The following is a 17,952-nucleotide window of genomic DNA, read 5'->3' as shown; positions in this document are numbered from 1 at the left end:
CATTATCTTCTACACAAAGTGGGAAATTTGCATAGAGCAAATAACCCTTTTCCTGCTCTTTATCATCACAAGTCCCCTGACTGTTGAACTCAACTTAGTAATTTCATGGCTATAAAACCTCTTTCCTACCTACGCTGAGCTTAAAAGAGCTTTTATGAATATAACACTTAAGTCTTGTGGCAAATCGTTGCTTCTTCCATAGAACCATAGAATGGTTTGGGTTGGAAAGGACCTTAAAGATCATCCAGTTCCAACCCCCCTGCCATGGGCAGGGACACCTCCCACCAGACCAGGTTGCTCAAAGCCCCATCCAGCCTGGCCTTGAACCCCTCCAGGGATGGGGCAGCCACAGCTTCTCTGGGCAACCTGTTCCAGGGTCTCACCACCCTCACAGCAAAGAATTTCTTCCTCATATCTCATCTAAATCTTCCCTCTTTCAGCGTAAAACCCTTCCCCCTCGTCCTATGGCTCCACTCCCTGATGAAGAGTCCCTCTCCAGCTCTCCAGGGGCCCCTTTAGGCACTGGAAGGGGCTCTAAAGTCTCCCCGGAGCCTTCTCTTCTCCAGGCTGAACAACCCCAACTCTCTCAGCCTGTTTTCATATGAGAGGTTCTCCAGCCCTCTGATCATCTTTGTGGCCTCCTCTGGACCCGTTCCAAAAGGTCCATGTCCTTCCTGTGCTGAGGACTCCAAAGCTCTTTTTGTTTTATTTTCTTTTTGTTCTGAAGGGTTTGGTTGAGCATTTCCCATACCACTCCTTACTTTCCATGATTTCTGCATGAAGTCACTACGGACAGCCCCAACATCTTAAATACATTATGCAAAGCATTTGCTTCTTCAGGATGTCCTTCCACCTTCCTTTTGCAGTTATAACAGCTCATGGTTTACTATTTTTAGCACCCACTAAGAGCATACATTACCTGCTGCACACAAGAGCAGTGTGACATTTCTCTGCCACGAGATAGGGAAAAAAGACATACATACATTTATACATATTTATTGTATCTTTTTAAAAGTAGCATTTGCAGTTACTTTTAAGCATTCACCTCTCCTCTGCTTCAAAAATGTGCACTTATTGAGAGAAACATCTACTGGCTTCCAAGTCCAAGGTTAATACCAATAATAACACATGCCAGAATCAAGCTTCGTTGCTTGGTGGCAGCTCCCGTCATGAAAATATTATACAGTAAGAAGAGCGTAGAAAAGGTCTGTGTTAATCCCTCAGCAATAGGCTGGATTAGCGTCACCGCATCGTCTTCACGAGTTGAAGCAAAATGACGCTTTCCTGAAAAAAAGAACGAAGCTCCCGTTGTAACTTCTTTCCTTTCGCATCCAGGAGGCGGACAAAGGCAGTTGGTTTTTCTACAGTAGCTTCTTTAGTTGATAAGATTTCCTCATCGTCTATAGGTAACCACTCGCTGTAGACCTTTTGCATTTAGAAGTGTCTTCTCTTCGCGTAACAGCAAGAAAACGCTTGAAATCTGGCATGTCGTTGGGAAAACTGGGAACAAACCAAATTTCATCCTCGGATAAACATACGTAACTACTATAGATTTCAATCTAACCCACGCACGAAGTTTTACACGTACTACAAATAGAAACAGAAGGTATCAGCAAAAGACTAGTCTTACATCGTTTCAAATTAAGTTGCAACTATACAATTTTAACTGTAATAGGAAAAAAAAAAAAAAAAAGGGAAAGGAATATAACAGAACAGGTATGAAGAGAAATATTTTCCAAACTTTTATTTGTGCACATTCATCAGGTGAAAAAGATAACTTTTACAGCTTCTTTGGTGCCCAATATTCAGCATACAAAAATGTAAAAGACTATTCACAAATAAAACACAAGCTCAAACTAAAAAAAAAAAAAACCAACAAAACCCCCCCCCCCAAAATAAAACGTTTTAAAGGTAGTGCACATCGTGACAGCTTTGCTTATGAATACACAGAAATTACTGCAAAAATAAATAGAATGTCTTTTTAAAAGCAGCAATTTCATATCTTGTAAACTTCCGTTTTTACAATACAGCACTGTTAAGAGTAAAATCCCAAAGAACTGGAGTTTATACTGTGGCCACGAGCAAGTAAAACAGTCTGTATTCCTCTGCTATGGTTGGTCCAGTTTTCCTTTTTTTGCTTTTTTTTAGTCCAATGTGCAGCAGTCTTTAAAGGTGCTCGGTTAGGGATCCTAACCATCAAGTGGTGAATTAGAAAATTTATTTCCTGCTTTCAAACACGAATGGGTAAATCTGCTCCACAGCACTGGCAACAGCCTTTACGTTTGGCCCTGAGACATATTTTAAAACAAACAAAAACAGTAGGAAGAGAAAAAAAATCAGGGAATCAGAAATTAAAACAACAACAGTATTTTTAAAATAACTTTACTATTTTTAGCTACCATAGCTTTATACTTTAGAAATTATTTTCTCCCCGATTTCTGCCTACTTAAGAAGTTGTTTCTCTGATCAATTTTACTTACAAGAAAAGACCTCTAAGATGTTCTACGCTGGTCAATGGCCAGACTACAAATAAATAATCCTGTCATTTAATTTCCTAACAACTTGGTTGCTTTTCGATTTATTGGCTTAAACAGTCAGCCCAGAGAAGGCACCAGAGGTTGAGTGGCAGATGTAAAAGGAATACTTTTACTTAAGCTAATCTTCAAGGAATTTATATTACTCAAAGCCCAGCCACTTTTAGCTCCTCTTTTAAAAACCCACCAACAAAACCTACTGCTAAATAATACTGGATTTAAGCCAAGCATGTCTCAAGCAAGATTGCTTTATGTTTGAAAATTACATTCTAGTCTGGATTTTGGTGCTGCACCTGGGGAGGAATAACCCTAAGGAGAAAGACCTGGGAGTCCTGCTGGACAATAGGATGACCATGAGCCAGCAATGTGCCCTTGTGGCCAAAAAGGGCCAACGGCATCCTGGGGTGCATCAAGAAGAGTGTGACCAGCAGGTCAAGGGAGGTTATCCTGCCCCTCTGCTCTGCCCTGGGGAGGCCCCATCTGGAGCACTGGGTCCAGTTCTGGGCTCCCCAGTTCAAGAAGGACAGAGAACGCCTGGAGAGGGTACAGCAGAGGGCTACAAAGATGATGAGGGGCCTGGAGCATCTCTCTTACAAGGAAAGGCTGAGGGACTTGGGTCTTTTTAGTCTGGAGAAGAGAAGGCTGAGGGGGGATCTGATCAACACCTATAAATACTGAAAGGGTGGGTGTCAGGAGGATGGGGCCAGTCTTTTTCCAGTGGTGCCCAGGGACAGGACAAGAGGAAACGGGCACAAACTTGAACGTGGGGAGTTCCATCTAAACATGAGGAGGAACTTCTTTCCTGTGAGGGTGGCAGAGCCCTGGAAGAGGCTGCCCAGAGAGGTGGTGGAGTCTTCATCTCTGGAGACATTCCAAACCCGCCTGGACAAGTTCCTGTGCAACCTGCTCTGGGTGACCCTGCTCTGGCAGGGGTTTGGACTGGATGATCTCCAGAGGTCCCTTCCAAGCCCATATCGTTCTGTGATTCTGTGGATTTTGCAAATAGCTCAATCTCAGGACAAAACCTGCAGGCCAGGGAAAGGTTACTGTCTCAGGATGAAGCACCTGAAGGTTATCTATCATCATGTGTGAGCATTTGGGGAAAGGAAGAATGGTCTAGCGATGCTCTCTAATGGTACTAGACCATTTAATGCAATGAACTATTAAGATTGCAAATAAGTGAGCAATAACACACCAGAAGAAATTAATTTTGGATAGAAGTTTGGTGATACAGATAAATGAAAACAGCAGTTTCTTGCGGTTAAACTAAGGGGTTTTCTACCTCACTTGAAACTTCAGAAGTTTCTTCCAAGTATGGAGAACTGTTCATATAGTTCCCCAAAACCATAAATAACTTATTAATTACTTATTTAATTTTGGATATATTGTTTTAATTTACATGCTCAGTCAGAAAGAAAATGAATAGGAATAGGATTCTTCCTGTATTTTCAAACTCATCGAGTCAAGTGCTCACCTAAAACAAGCCTGGTGAGAGATACCTGCCTTCTGGGCAGATACTGCACCTTCCTTCAATTTGTCTGCTATGAAAGAAATGCAAGTTCTAGAGAAAGCCTTCAGAAAGCAAGAGTATATGTAGGCAAATAATTCTTGTAAAAAACATGCTACTCCCTGGAGGGCTGAAGAGATGTAAAAACTGGATCATCATTGCAGGGAGTATAAGAGATGAAAAAAAAACCCAAAAGAACACATAAAAAAAATTCCAACAAGAACAAGAAGAAAACCCAGAACAACCCCCTCGTCGCTTATTTTGGATAAGAAAAATTAATACTTCCTCTTACGTATCAGATCTTTTTATTTTCTTTTCTCATGTAACTCTAAATCTTTTTATACTTGCCCCGTTAAAAAAAAAATGCCAAAGTGATATGAAGTGATGGTTTTTGGTTCTGTACCATCCATCACGTATTTTCTAAAAAACCTGACTTCTTGTGTCTGGAAGCCTGTGGTGGACACCTCCCAGGGACACATAACAAAGAATGGAATATTAAAATTAGGAAGAGAGAGGAAAAAACATGGCACGGCATCTCCAAGACCCAGGACAATCACATCTATGATCAAATAAGAAAAATCCCTGATGTCTACAATTCAGGCGATGGTTCTCTCTCAGTTGAGCTTTAACAGAAGAGAGCACAAATCTGAAGAACTGCAAATATTGGTCAGCTTCAGTTGACCAATGACAAAATGCTATGCTATGCTATCCCTTCCCATAAATCTCCAGTTTGGAAACATTTATTTATGAAAGGGATGTTAATGCTACAGGGAGTATAGTTTACAGCACTATGAAGACCAAAAAAAGGAAGAAAATTCAAATGTTTAAATAAACAATTAATACCTGCATTCCCAAGTCCTGTCTCACTTTTGTTTTTATAAAAACCATATTATGGACATTCAATCAAAGTAGTTTTTGAGCCTACTAATAGCAACACCTTCTCTACGACTCCTCTAGCACTGTCACTCAAAAACTAACTTGGTGCTAGCACTGGGAAACAAAATCCCTTCAACATATCTTTTTTCAACATCCTCCTTTCCTAAACCTACTGGCCCTGAAGTTAAATATTCCCAACAAGATAAATATTTATTTTTGACATGAAAATACCTGTAACTGTGATACTGCCTGTGGAAAAAATCTGTAAGGTAGCTCTGAGAGTTTTTATTCTGTAACACACGGCAGGATGAAGTTCTGGTTCATAACTAGAAAACAAAATAAAAGGTAAAAAAAGAGAGATCTAGAACTGGAAAAGGAAAGCTTAAGAAATATACCAAGACTATAATTCTTTAAAATCCTACCGTACCTCGCATGAGGTCTGTTATTCTTCGTAAATTCTGGCAATCTGATCTCAAAGGGCATGTTGCACACTGCTAAAACATTCACAACTTTAAAATCTGTGAAAATTACCTTTTCAAAGGAGAGGAAAAAAAGACATTAGAAATTCAGTTTACAGCCAGGCAGACGTATGGGTTGCAAAAAAACCCCACCACCTAATTAGAATATTTTGATGAGATTTCAAAACTAAAACCTTGTGATTGACCCATTTCTAATAGGAGTCTAAATAGTACTTAATGAATTCAAATCACTTTATCCTTCTATGGAACAGTAACAGCTGAACTAGATACTTCACAGTTGTATTATGTGGTTATAGTACAGTTAAAGAATGAGACACAGTAACAGCTCATATTGCTGTACTAAACCCCTTCAAATTGAAAAGAAACTAAATTAAATAGCTTACGGAACACCAAAATAAGCAGAGAAAAAGCTTAAATTTCACTGTTAGAAGAACTTTGCTCAATTTGAAAACTTCTTTAATGCCTTGTTGCTTTACACCATTTGTATTAAAGCTAAGAAAATTGTTTTGTTTCAAATCCCCAGTGGCCAGAGCAGGGCAAGCTGTTTTCCTACCCCATTATGTTCTGAAACCCATCTCAAACTACCGGCTTTCAGCTATTCTTTACCACAGCCGCTTCAGACGACAATAAAATAGCCAGGAGCCAATTCCTAAACAAATAAATGCACGGCTGAGGAGTGTCCACAATATCACTGAAGCGACTTTTGTTCATTTTCTGAGATGGCCTAAACTTAAAATGACCATTCATCAGTCAAAATTTTTGAGAAGTACTCTACCAGTAGAAGCAACTTAGCCTTATAAAAGTTCAATTATCTGTTTAATCTTCAAAATATATTCCGTCAAGTGGTCACTTTATAATAAAACACTGCGTCGACCCTGGAAGCACCATTTACTTTACTGATTTAATGTTCCGTTTGAATTTTAAGGGCTGGGTCTAATGTATGCATTTATAACAGTAAAAACGTCTAACTTTTGCTCGGGTCTGATGCAGCACTACTGGGACACCCTGTGACTGCTGCCTTTACGTGTGACAATCAAAGGGAGCCTCTCCCTGCCAAAGGATGGCCCCTGTGTCTATTTAATTGTCTGTCCGTAAACTGAAACTGTGGGTAAAACAGCACCACTGACTACCAGGAAGTTTTAGAGTATTAAAACGTCATTCACATTGCCGTTTTTCAGCTTTTAATATGAAATGCAGGTGGTTTTTTTGACTGGTAATGTTACCCCAAACCCATAAAAAAAAGAAGATTTTCATGTCCTAAGTATTTTCTTTGGCTTATTTCCTGCTGTGCAACCTGACAGCGCAGAAGCGCTTTTTCCCCCCTCATTTAATTAAAGAGGCTCAAACTTGCCCTTAATGAGATAGACATTTATCTGCTATTCCATCAGAAACGAGGGAAAATGGTGTTCAAATGACAGTTAGGTTTACACTCTTCAGCACTTCTTCCAAATAAATCTTTCAAGATATTGTAAATTCTACCCGAGAAACATTTGTTGGTGGTTCATTTATTAAACAAATTTTGTTGTTCATTAGCCAGTGAAGAAGCACTGCTCCAAGCTGCCAAACGAAACCCAAATCCACCAAAAAAACCAGCTTGTCTTTAACCAGCATCTGGAAAACGTATGCTGACACAAAAGGGGCATCTGAGTGAAAACACACTCGCTGCTAAATCGCTCCCTCATTTTTGTTTCCTTTCTAAAAAATGGACAACCAGCACCATTTGAGTCATACAAGTCCTTTTTCATTCGAATTACCTGAAAACCTAGTTTCTGTAGACTACGAGCTAATCGTCTGGCACCAAATTTAGCTTCTTCTTCACTATAAAGAAGAAAGAAAAGAATCTAGCATTAACAGAAATAGAGCGTATATTTGTGTGCACATACACCACAATAGCTGCTCAGACTGAAAAGCAAACTGTTAAATCAGGTAACGCATGAACCACGATCACATGGACAGTCTTCATTTTATCCTGCTGCACGTATTACATTTTAATTACCTAAATATTCAAATGGGGTTCTTTATGCCCTGTCTGAAGAATACCTTGGCACTCAGTTCCAGCTGAAGTGGGAGATGGATTTTGATCATACGTGATACTAAGTACTCTTATGATCACGAGTTAACATCCTGAACAATCATCTTGCATTTCGAGACAGAGATCATATACAGAGAGCGTGCAAATTCACTTATTCTTACTCCACAATGCAGACTTATTGTGAGAAACCGCCCGAGACCTAACACATATCTTAAAGGAAATCAGTTGTTTAAGAGTTCAGCGAATCTCAGCTTTATCTGAACTAAGAGTTTGCTTTTGCTTCTTTCCAGTCCCTCAAAACTGTACAACTTGATTAAATTCAAGTGGGTTTTTGTGAAACAGTAGGATATCCCTCAAAAAGGTCATCTCTTCCCAAGTTTCAAGTTCTGGCTAAAAATATAGAATTCTTAAAGAGTTCTTGAATTAAATCTCTAGGATTTTCTTCACAAAGTTTTCCCTGCTGTTCTCCCAGAAGGCTGAACTGATGTTGCTTAAGGTTTCAACTCAGTCTGAAGCAGACACTTCACATAGAAAATTCCTCCCAAATCCGTAGCCTGGCGAGGATCTACGTGCGATCCAGCGTGAGTCAATCAAGTCCTGCCTCTTGCCATCATCTCCATTTACGACGTTACATTTTTAAAATACACAAGAATTTACAGCTAGCAAAAGAATCGTCGTGAACTCACCTTGTGGCTCCTGTGCAAATAACTTTTCCTGAGGACCAAATTGTGGCCGTAATCCTAGGTTTCCTAAGCTTCATTAATACTTTCTAAAAAGAAAAACAAAAGCGGAAGAATTGGGAATTAGCGTTAGTTTAATTTCATATGAAAAAAAAAACCAAAATCAAAAAAGTCAGCTGTTAGACAAATCAACTGTTACACTAATAATATTTCCTTTATTTTTGATAGCCTTGAACTGTTCCTTCATCTCTTTCAGTAATTAAAAAAATCAGGTCCTGAGGGGAGCAAAATAAGCGTGAAGTATCTTTGTCAGTGATTCAGTGTTCGCAAAACAGATTAAATGACGGTACCTCCGAATAAAAAGCTGAAAGCCACAAGCACTGTGCTATTTTTTTTTCTTATTCCAGTGACTCCCACACTGCTGACTCCTTATCAAGATGTATTTTCTTGACAAAACCATCAAATTTTGGGAGGCAAAACAGACCCTGAGGTGTAAGAGGTGTCATCACATACCTTATCCCCAATATTCACCTCACTAATTGCAGTCTTCTGAGACAGTATTTACCCACTCCCCTTACTGTACCTTTAATGTATGACAGACTAAATGCTTATCAAGACAGAAATACAGAAATAAATCTGTTTTTCTCTGTCTGCCACATGCAGGTATCAGACACAAGAATGTTTAGCTTAAGGAACGTTCGTAAAACCAGCTAATTGAGGTATGTTGAATCTCTTACCCCGACATCTCGCTTGTATATAACATTTGCTCCCTCTAACGCGATCTTCCTCAAGTTTAAATGACATCTTGTTCTAAAAACACACACTACATTTGTGATTAAAATGTCCAATGCAACATCACTGTCCGCATCCATTGGGGTGATTTACAGCTCAGTTTTCCCACCAGCTCACCACGAAGATCACATCCTGAGAAGGGAAAAAATGATAAAATTAAACATACCAGTAGAAAATGGCCATTGTGTACATCTGTCCTTTAAATGAGACAAGAAGCAGAAACGACTACGCTCCGAGTCATTTAAATTAACTGTGTGTGGGGAGGGAGGGTGTCTGTTTCCTGTACACTAGAAAACAGGTTATTTGTTTGAAGCCACTTTGCCAGACTTAACAGAAATAAAGTGTGTTTACGTACGTACATATATATATATATATATATATAAAAATATTTAAACTTGTCCGTTACATATGTTACAATTCTTAGCAATTATATTAGGACAAAGTAAAGATTACTGAAACTTGTTCCGTAGCTCCAGTGGATAATCTTTCCTCATCCCATGTGAGGATGTCATTAGACATCTCAGGAAAATGCACTTCTCTGACTGCTGAAGTTGATAATTCTGAGCTTGTGTTGGAATGGATAAGCCTGCTGAATAACTCTTAACTAACTAAGCCTGTAAAGAGCCCGCTATCACAGCTTTCCCATCTTCAGCCAGCATTTTTGGTCTGTTTCTCCCAGTGTAAAAGCATAATGCACACTATACAAAATGTCCTGGTGGCAGCAACAGCCTGAGCTGGAAAAGAGAGGGGAAAAGAGCATGAACATTGTTATGTAGTGAAAAGGACTCCTATCAAAATACTGTAGTTCATTACAGAATTTTACTTTGTAGAAGAATGTAAAAATCTTAGTTTTACTCCAGAAGAAGTAGTTTAAGTAGAGCATAGCCTAAGAGACAGAGGTAACATTATCTTCATCTGTTCATCTACAATTTTAGTAGTATTTCATCTCAAATGAACACAACAGAAAGCAAAGCAAAAGCAAAGAAAAAAAGTCAGATATACGAAATGCTCTACATGGTCATTGCCATGGAAGAAGCAGAAGACTATGCATCAAGAATAACAACATACATAACGGACTGTAATGCATTTATATCATAGAACGGTTCTGGTTGGAAGGGACCTTAAAGATCATAGAATCATAGAGTTGTCTGGGTTGGAAGGGACCTTTAAGATCATCTAGTCCAACCATCAACATAACTGTGATAAAAAACCATCACTAAACCATGTCACTAAGCACTATGTCAACCAGTCTTTTAAATACCTCTAGGGATGGTGCCTCAACCACTGCCCTGGGCAGCCCATTCAAAGGCTTAATAACCCTTTCAGCGTCAAAATTTTTCCTAATATTCAATCAGAACCTCCCCTGGTGCAACTTGAGGCCATTTCCTCTTGTCCTATCGCCTGTTCCTTGGGAGAAGAGACCAACCCCCCCTGGCTACACCCTCCTTTCAGGGAGTTGTAGAGAGCGAGAAGGTCTCCCCTCAGCATCCTTTTCTCCAGGCTGAATCATCCAGTTCCAACCCCCTGCCATGGGCAGGGACACCTCCCACCAGACCAGGTTGCTCAAAGCCCCATCCAGCCTGGCCTCGAACACCTCCAGAGATGGGGCAGCCACAGCTTCTCTGGGCAACCTGTTCCAGTGTCTCACCACCGTCACAGCAAAGCATTTCTTCCTAAAATCTAATGTAAACCTCCCCTCTTTCAGTTTTAAACTGTTCCCCCTCATCCTATCGCTGCAATCATTTTAAATGATATGGCCTTACGTTCTATGTTAGAAATCTTCCAGTTAGACAATTAACATTATTATCAGTATTTTCATCTGACTATGACTTCCCAAACATAGCGTCTAATGGAAAATTCACTCAAGGTGAATTCACTCATTGTTGGCTTGTCCAGTATAAGAAAAGGCAAGACGGGTGATAATACAGAAAAGAGATGAAGAAATAGCATGAGAAAACCAGAAAACCCAAAGGCTATGTGTTGGGGTTGGGGAAAAAAGCAGGCAAAGGAGAACAAACCGTATCTAATTAGCATTCACGGATAATTTTTTTTTTTTTTTTAGAACAAAACAAAAAATTATATGAATCCTCAAAGTCAGAAATGACTTAATCCCATCTGGTTTTGATGGACTACTACAGATTGGGTTGGCAATTCATGGCACCGGATCCAAAAGATAGCACATGTAGAGATTTTGACCGGTGGGGCAGGGCCAGCAGAGAGCAGGGAGCTGGAACCCGTGGCATCTTCAGAGAGGCATTTGTTTGCCACCCTGTCTCCAGCCCCCGTCTCCCGCTGAGTTCTCTTACTGGAACCCAGGAACGACCACCCTATAAGAAAATAGGATACCTCCAATCCTGTCCCAATTATCAGCAAATTTCTACCGGTATCCTCAGTCTCTACATTCTTAACACCATCACGCCTAGCAGCCCTGACACGTTGTTAACCTCTAAGCAACACGTAATACTGTACCGTAACGTCCCCATAAAACACTTAATGGGTTGTTTTAAACAGATCTGGGGAGAAAAGACACGTGCTCATTCAGGACAAAGGAAAAAGCGTTTGAAAGAGAGGAATATTACAATTTCAAAGAAAAAGATCTATCGTTAAAAAGGGATCTACAGGAAAAAAAGAACATTAATATGCCGTGGAACTGTCGGGAAGGATGTTCTCAGCAATAACGGTGTATCTTGGTTAGAAGTACAATCTACTGGCATAAATTTTAATGGGAGAAAAATTACACAACATTACAGCAACGTGCCCCCATTTTCATTAGCCAAGTTCTGAAAGTTCAGGACAACAGATATTTAGGGAGGACCTTTTCAATCTGAAATTTAATTTGAGCTGTAGTTAATATTCTAGAGTATGATTTGTGACATTGAGTTAGAAAGGGACATAATTTCTTACAGAAGCGTATCTGAAAACAGCATAAAAATACTGAAAATGCCTTTATTCTACTTTAAATTACTTGATCTAACAGAAACATCTCAGTGTTCAATTTTTCACTCAAATATTGAACATTTCAAATACTTATTACCAAGTTTCTAATTTGTATTGAGAAAACTCTTTATTTGCTACTGCTAAATACTACCCTTGTTCTCTGAGAACCTGATAAATATCAGAAATTCTGAATACACCCGTTCCCATTTAGTATACAAATACAAACTCAACCTCTTCCAAGTCACGGTTTAGAAATACTGGGTAAACCACAACATTTCTAGACTTGGGTACTTCTGTCCAAGCAACGAGCGAGAATAACCCATTACAACCTCTGCCTTCAGCGGTTCATTTTAACGTCTCACACTACACTGACAATAAAAATAATAAAAATAAAAGAAGAGGAAAAAATGTCCTACTACCTTTGGGAAGTCTCAAAGAAACCTGAATTCCTAGGAACCGCATGAACAGAAGCAAAATAGATGTTTTTAAAAAATAATACATGCGCTATATGAAAAAAAATTAATCTGAAGAATACGTTTATAAAAAAAAAAAAGTGTAACAAGTTCTTGGAAAGAAAGATGGATGGATACTGTTCTTATTTATAGGTGTCTCCAGAAGCATGACTAGCTGGAACACGGGAACCCTAAACACCACCCTGATACTCCTCTTTCCCAGCTTTCCGTGCTATCGATACACCCTCCTGTATCCCTGCTGCGTAGCCCTCACCCATTGTGTTATTTCCCAAAACCTGAATTTCTGCATTTCTGCCTCCCATCTGCAAAATAGAGAGAATAACGCTCCCGTGCTTTTACAAAGACATTTGGAGATTAAGCAGCAGCCTTAGACATAAGCCTGTTACTGTTCCATATTTATGCAGTTACACTTGCAGAACAGAGGGACTGAGCAGAAACCAAACATCTGGTTCTTTCCCGTTATGGATTTGCAAATGCCTAAGTTGATTTTATTGAGCTCAGCTTAGATTCTGTTGATTCATTTCACCCAAAGGTTCTCTCATCCAAACCTTAGAATGTTGGCAGCTTAAATCTCATTTATAAAATTGTAATCTGCCGGTTAATGCTAATTTAATAATAGGCTAAAATTGAAAATAAAATCATTAACTTGTCTATATGAGCAGAATTTCTTTTAAATTGTGTAGTTCATTCATCTTTCTCCAGCACAAAAAAAAGCAGCCAACTTGATTTCCAGTTCTCTTACACCAGCGTAACTCAATCTTACCCCGACAGAGAAAAAAAAAGCTTAAATACATCTCTGTAGAAGTTTGTATTATTTTATTTTATCAAGGAAATTTTAAAAGTTTATTATTTCTTTTCAACATAGGTTTCAGGAATATTACCCTCGGAAGAAAAAAAAAAGTAGATAGGTAAAGTATGATTTCACTGAATTTCACTGAATTTTTAGAGTTGGAAGGGACCATAGAGATCATCTAGTCCAACTCCCCTGCCGAAGCAGGATTGCCCAGAGCATGTCAGAGCATGTTACTCAGGACTGCATCCAGGAGGGTCTTGAAAATCTCCAAAGAAGGGGACTCCACACCCTCCCTGGGCAGCCTGTTCCAGGGCTCTGGCACCCTCACCGGCAAGAAGTTTCTTCTCATATTTGAGTGGAACCTCCTATGTTCCAGCTTGTGCCCGTTGCCCCTCGTCCTCTCACTGGCAACCACTGAAAAGAGTCTGGCTCCCTCCTCCTTCAACCCACCCTTCAGATACTTATAAGCATTGATAAGGTCTTCATATGATAATGAACATAAAAATAAAAAACATCAACAAGAGCCAATTCAAGGATATTTGACACTGTAAAGTAATGTATCCTAAAATGAAACTAGGGAAACTCCCCAGAATAAGAAATACTTCGGAGGAAGGAATGAGCACTCAAGTTCTTAAACAAAGCATTACCCGTACATCCCCAGTTAGGACCGCGGCCATACTATTTTAGATACTATATAAACACATGTGAAGACAAACACCCCGTGTTGAAATCCTCCAATCTTAAAAAAAAAAAAAAAAAAAAAAAAAAAGCCAGCTCGCTCTGTCTTTGAAAAATTCCAACCCAACCACACCATCATCATCAAAGACATAGGAACAGCACTCGGGATGGGGTATATAAACAAAGTATTATTTTAAGCTTTCGGCTACCTTTGATCCGAGAAACTCAGAGCTATAAAGGTAGATGGGGGCTATCTAACAATGGTTATGTTAATGTCAGAACAGTTTAATAAACACCTTTTTTTCACCAGCAGCGTAAGCGTAAGCAACTTCCACTGGTTATTTTTAACCTTGCCCCTGAACTTAAAGCAGCTCACCCAGTGACCGACCCCGCCAACAGTTCCAGCGGCCCAGCCGAAGGGATAGCTGTCACTGGTGTGCCAGTAAGCATTCATCAAGCTATTGCTGGAAAAGCATTTTTGATAAAGTTAACGGGAATTTCCATATGGGGTTTCTGTACGAGAACAGAGAACACACAAAATAAGGCCCACCGGGAACAGGAAGAGAGCCGATGACATCCCTCCACTGAAGGTGCATTTTTAAAGACCGGTGTTCAGCCCCTCAGGAAACAGGTCCATATGAAACGCTGGAGGTGACAGACTGCTGAAAGCTGCTTGAATTCTTGGACACGGTACAGTCACAGTGGTAGGTGGATGACTCCCCAGAACTGAGAGCAACACAGCTACTGCTGTCAGTATAGAAAATCCTTTGGTCCAAACGCTAGCCACTGAGCTAAAGAGGTGCGCTTTTATTTTCTGTTACCTCCAGGGGCGAAGTTAAATCGCCCCTAAAGCAAAAGGCCATCTTGGAGCTAATAGTCTCACCTTTAGAGATTTGCATAGTCATAACTATTTCCTACAGAACCGAAACAAATATACTTTAGAGAAGGAGAAAATTTCCAAATATGCATAAAACCAGTGCCAAAGGAGGGATCTGTCCGATCAGACCAATGTACAGAAAGATGACACCAGCCATACCACAAGCAAGTAGGACACAAATGCCCAATCCTGCTGTCAAGTCTCCCGGATAAGCCTACTGCATCCCCATGGACCTAGGGTAGGGTCTTCCAACACAAATCCAGTCGCAGGAATAAAGCCAAACAGTTTATAGAACGAGAGCAGGGAGCATATTTTTAAATAATTCATAACAGGCCATTTTCCTCAAACCTTTCTCATCAAAAAGAGCCGTTCGTATTCAGAGCGAGAAATCACTCGCATGCGATTTTGAGCCACCTTTCCCTTATAACAATCCAGCAATAGCGGAACGCCAGGCATTAAGAAACAATCCTTTCGGGTCTTTACGATATGCGGAAAATTGGCCCGAGTATGATAAAAATCTGAACCAACAGGTTAGGTGGCCATTGCAACTCGATCAAACGCGGCAAGAAAAACAAAAATCTGGCGTGCTGCTACAAAATATTTTAACACAACGGGTAACCCCCTCACCCCCCCCCCCCCCCCCCCTTCCCCAGTCAAACATCTACCATTTGCGCCTCTCGATGGAGGAAGCAGAGTACTCTTCCCATTCACCAGCTGGGAAGCTCATTTAAAGCCCTACACGTACCAGTATCACTAATAATTGGGTGGTTTTTTTTATTTTCCCTTCCCCTCAGCCCCAGCCGAAAACTTCTCGGGCCGGCCCAGGTCAGACAAAGCGCAGGCGGGAGGCGGCCTGGCCACGCCGCTCCCCGCGGAGCCGGGTTATGCCTCGGAGCTGGGGGGGGGGGGGGGGGGGGGCGGGCAAGGCTCTCACAAAGCCCCCCGAGGGTCGGGGACGCTATTTCGGGGACCCGGAGGCGGGGCAGCCGGTGCCGTCCCCCGTCCCCCCCCCTCCCCGGGGAAGGCTCGCCGGTTGCCGCGGAATGGGCCGTTTCCTCCGCGGGATGCTCAGCCCCCGTCCCCGCCCCGAACAACGGCGGCCCCAGGGAATGAGGAACGGGCACCGCGGCGGGAGGAGCTGTCCGGGCCGCGGCCAGCAGCGGGGGAGGGAGGCCCCTCACCTCAGCCAGGGAGGGACGGGGGGAACGGGGAGGAGGGGCAGGGCCCGGCGGGCCGCGGCCCCCCGAGGCGGCGGAGAGGAGGAGGAGGAGGAGGAGGAGCGCGGCCCGTCGGCGGGCGGCAGGCGTTACCGTGCGGGCGGGCGGCGGGTCGGTCGGCGGTCGGTAGCGGGGTGCCGGTGGCTAGGCGCCCCGCCGCTGGCGCCCGGCGGCGGTCCGGGAGCTGGGCCGACTCCCCGCGACAATAAACATCCCCCAGCGCCGCGGGCATAGACGCGGCGCCGGCTAGAGCGGCCACCGGAAGTCACGGGCGGCGGGAGGGGAGGAAGGGAAGGGGGGGGGGCCGCGCTAGCCGCGCACTTCCGCTTTCGTCTGCCGCCCCCTCAGGCGCGGCGGGGGGGGGGGGCGGGCAGCACCGCCTGGGCGGCTCCGGGCCGCCCCGCTGCGGCCTGGTCCGGAGTCACCGCCCCGGGCCTCGATCCCCGGGTCTGGGCCCCGCCAGTGCCCCCGCCGCCTGTGGTACTGTTGGGGCTGGCCCAGCGCCTTACGCAGCGAGGCTTCGCCCTCAGCTGGGCCGCGGCGTCCCTCGTGAAACGCCTCTCAGCGGCCGCCTTGCTTCAGAGCTCCTCGGGAGCTGCCGAGGCTGACAGCTGGCGGGGAACTTTCCTGGTGATTTTTTTTTCTGGAAGTCTGGCTGCGGGCCACCCTGGCAGCCCCCGTCTGCGGCCAGTGGGGCCGCGGTTATGTGGCTTTTTGGCCAAGTGATACATGCTGCATCCCAACCACGTCATCTGAGGTAGCCCTTTTCCCAGCAAACTGTTTGGAGATCTGGTCCAGTTTGCAGATCAGATTATGTCAACGGTCGTGGCACCTACCTGGTGGTCCTGTCAGGGTACTCCCCCTCGGACCTTGATGGCTGGCCTGGCTGTACTGTACACACTCTGACCAACCCAAGTGGTAAGCCCTGGTCTTCACACAACCCAGCAGTCATTTAAGCCTCTTGTCTTACACACACACTTTAAAGATTTTTTTTTTTTTAATTTAAAGCAGCATTGTTTGGTACTGAAGGAATAGTCCACAGCAGTAAACAGTGGCACCTTGGTGTGTGAGCGGACTACTGACCCCAAGTGAAACAAAGATACAAGCTGAGAAACCTCAAATATTCCTGAGAGGCCCCAAATATTCCCAAGTTCCCTGAGGACTCTGTGGCCCTCAGCTTTTTTTTTTTTTTTTTTTGTGGTTTTAATATTAAAACGACTAAGACTGCTGCTTTGCGTTCTTCCAATGTGCAGCTTGTTTAATCATTGCAAAGTGGGCACCTGGTGCAGGCTTTGAAGAGAGACAGAAAGGGACATGAAGACACTGGGGGTGGCTGGGATGGCACTGGTTCTCTCTGTCACAGATTCACAGAATGATATGGGGTTGGAAGGGACCTCTGGAGATCATCTAGTCCAACCCCCCTGCCAAAGCAGGTCCACCCAGAGCAGGTTGCCCAGGAACGTGTCCAGGCGGGTTTTGAATGTCTCCAGAGATGGAGACTCCACCACCTCTCTGGGCAGCCTGTTCTAGGGCTCTGCCACCCTCAAAGTGAAGAAGTTCCTCCTCATGTTTAGATGGAACTTCCCATGTTCAAGTTTGTGCCCATTTCCTCTTGTCCAGGACAGTCCTCCAAATTTGGCACTGTCTCTCCTACGGTGGTAGGAACTAGAGCCTGTGAAGAACTGTCTTTCAGCTATACTTACAGTTTCTCTTGGAAGAGCTGTTTGTTGTGCTTCACTTGGGAATGCAGGAACAAATGAGCGTTGCTGCAGCGTGGCCAATTAAGGACGAACCACTCAGACTGAAGAATGAAACAAAGTTGTCAGGTCGACTTCAGGTTTATAAAGCCACACCAGTCCTTACATGAAAAGTGTGTTTGTGTGTGTATTTATATGTGTGTAATGCAGAGTATTCGCTGGATGGGCAATTTTTCTGAAATTGAGGTTCTGTAATTGGGTACTTTCCGCATGTGAAGTGATAGCAGAATAGCTTTCATTAGGATAGAGGGAACAATATGAAATTTAAATTTTGAAGTCTTCAGAGTTGGGATGTTTTCCTCTGCTAGATCCAATTTAAT

General features: G+C 42.7%; 1 protein-coding gene across 1 annotated transcript; it reads right to left on the bottom strand.

Annotated features, from left to right (window-relative positions):
- Positions 1 to 981: 981 nt before the first annotated feature.
- On the bottom strand, positions 982 to 16,142 carry TBPL1 (TATA-box binding protein like 1). The gene is made up of 7 exons (XM_074168662.1): positions 15,969 to 16,142; positions 8,846 to 9,032; positions 8,115 to 8,197; positions 7,151 to 7,214; positions 5,345 to 5,448; positions 5,149 to 5,243; positions 982 to 2,288 (listed from the first exon to the last, which is right to left on the bottom strand). The coding sequence occupies exons 2-7, from the start codon at positions 8,978 to 8,980 to the stop codon at positions 2,218 to 2,220; spliced, it is 552 nt and encodes a 183-aa protein (XP_074024763.1). The 5' UTR covers positions 8,981 to 9,032; positions 15,969 to 16,142; the 3' UTR covers positions 982 to 2,217.
- Positions 16,143 to 17,952: the final 1,810 nt, after the last annotated feature.

This window comes from Numenius arquata, chromosome 2 (genome assembly GCF_964106895.1).
Source record: "Numenius arquata chromosome 2, bNumArq3.hap1.1, whole genome shotgun sequence".
NCBI lineage: Eukaryota > Metazoa > Chordata > Aves > Charadriiformes > Scolopacidae > Numenius > Numenius arquata.
This window is presented reverse-complemented; position numbering and strand designations above follow the sequence as displayed.

Coding starts and splice junctions, on each gene's coding strand:
- TBPL1 (XM_074168662.1), bottom strand. CDS start 8,980: ATGGATGCGGACAGTGATGTTGCATTGGACATTTTAATCACAAATGTA. Junction 5,244..5,344: donor AATAACAGACCTCATGCGAG/GTACGGTAGGAT, acceptor TTTGTTTTCTAG/TTATGAACCAGAACTTCATC. Junction 2,289..5,148: donor AGGCAGTATCACAGTTACAG/GTATTTTCATGT, acceptor AATATGTCTCAG/GGCCAAACGTAAAGGCTGTT.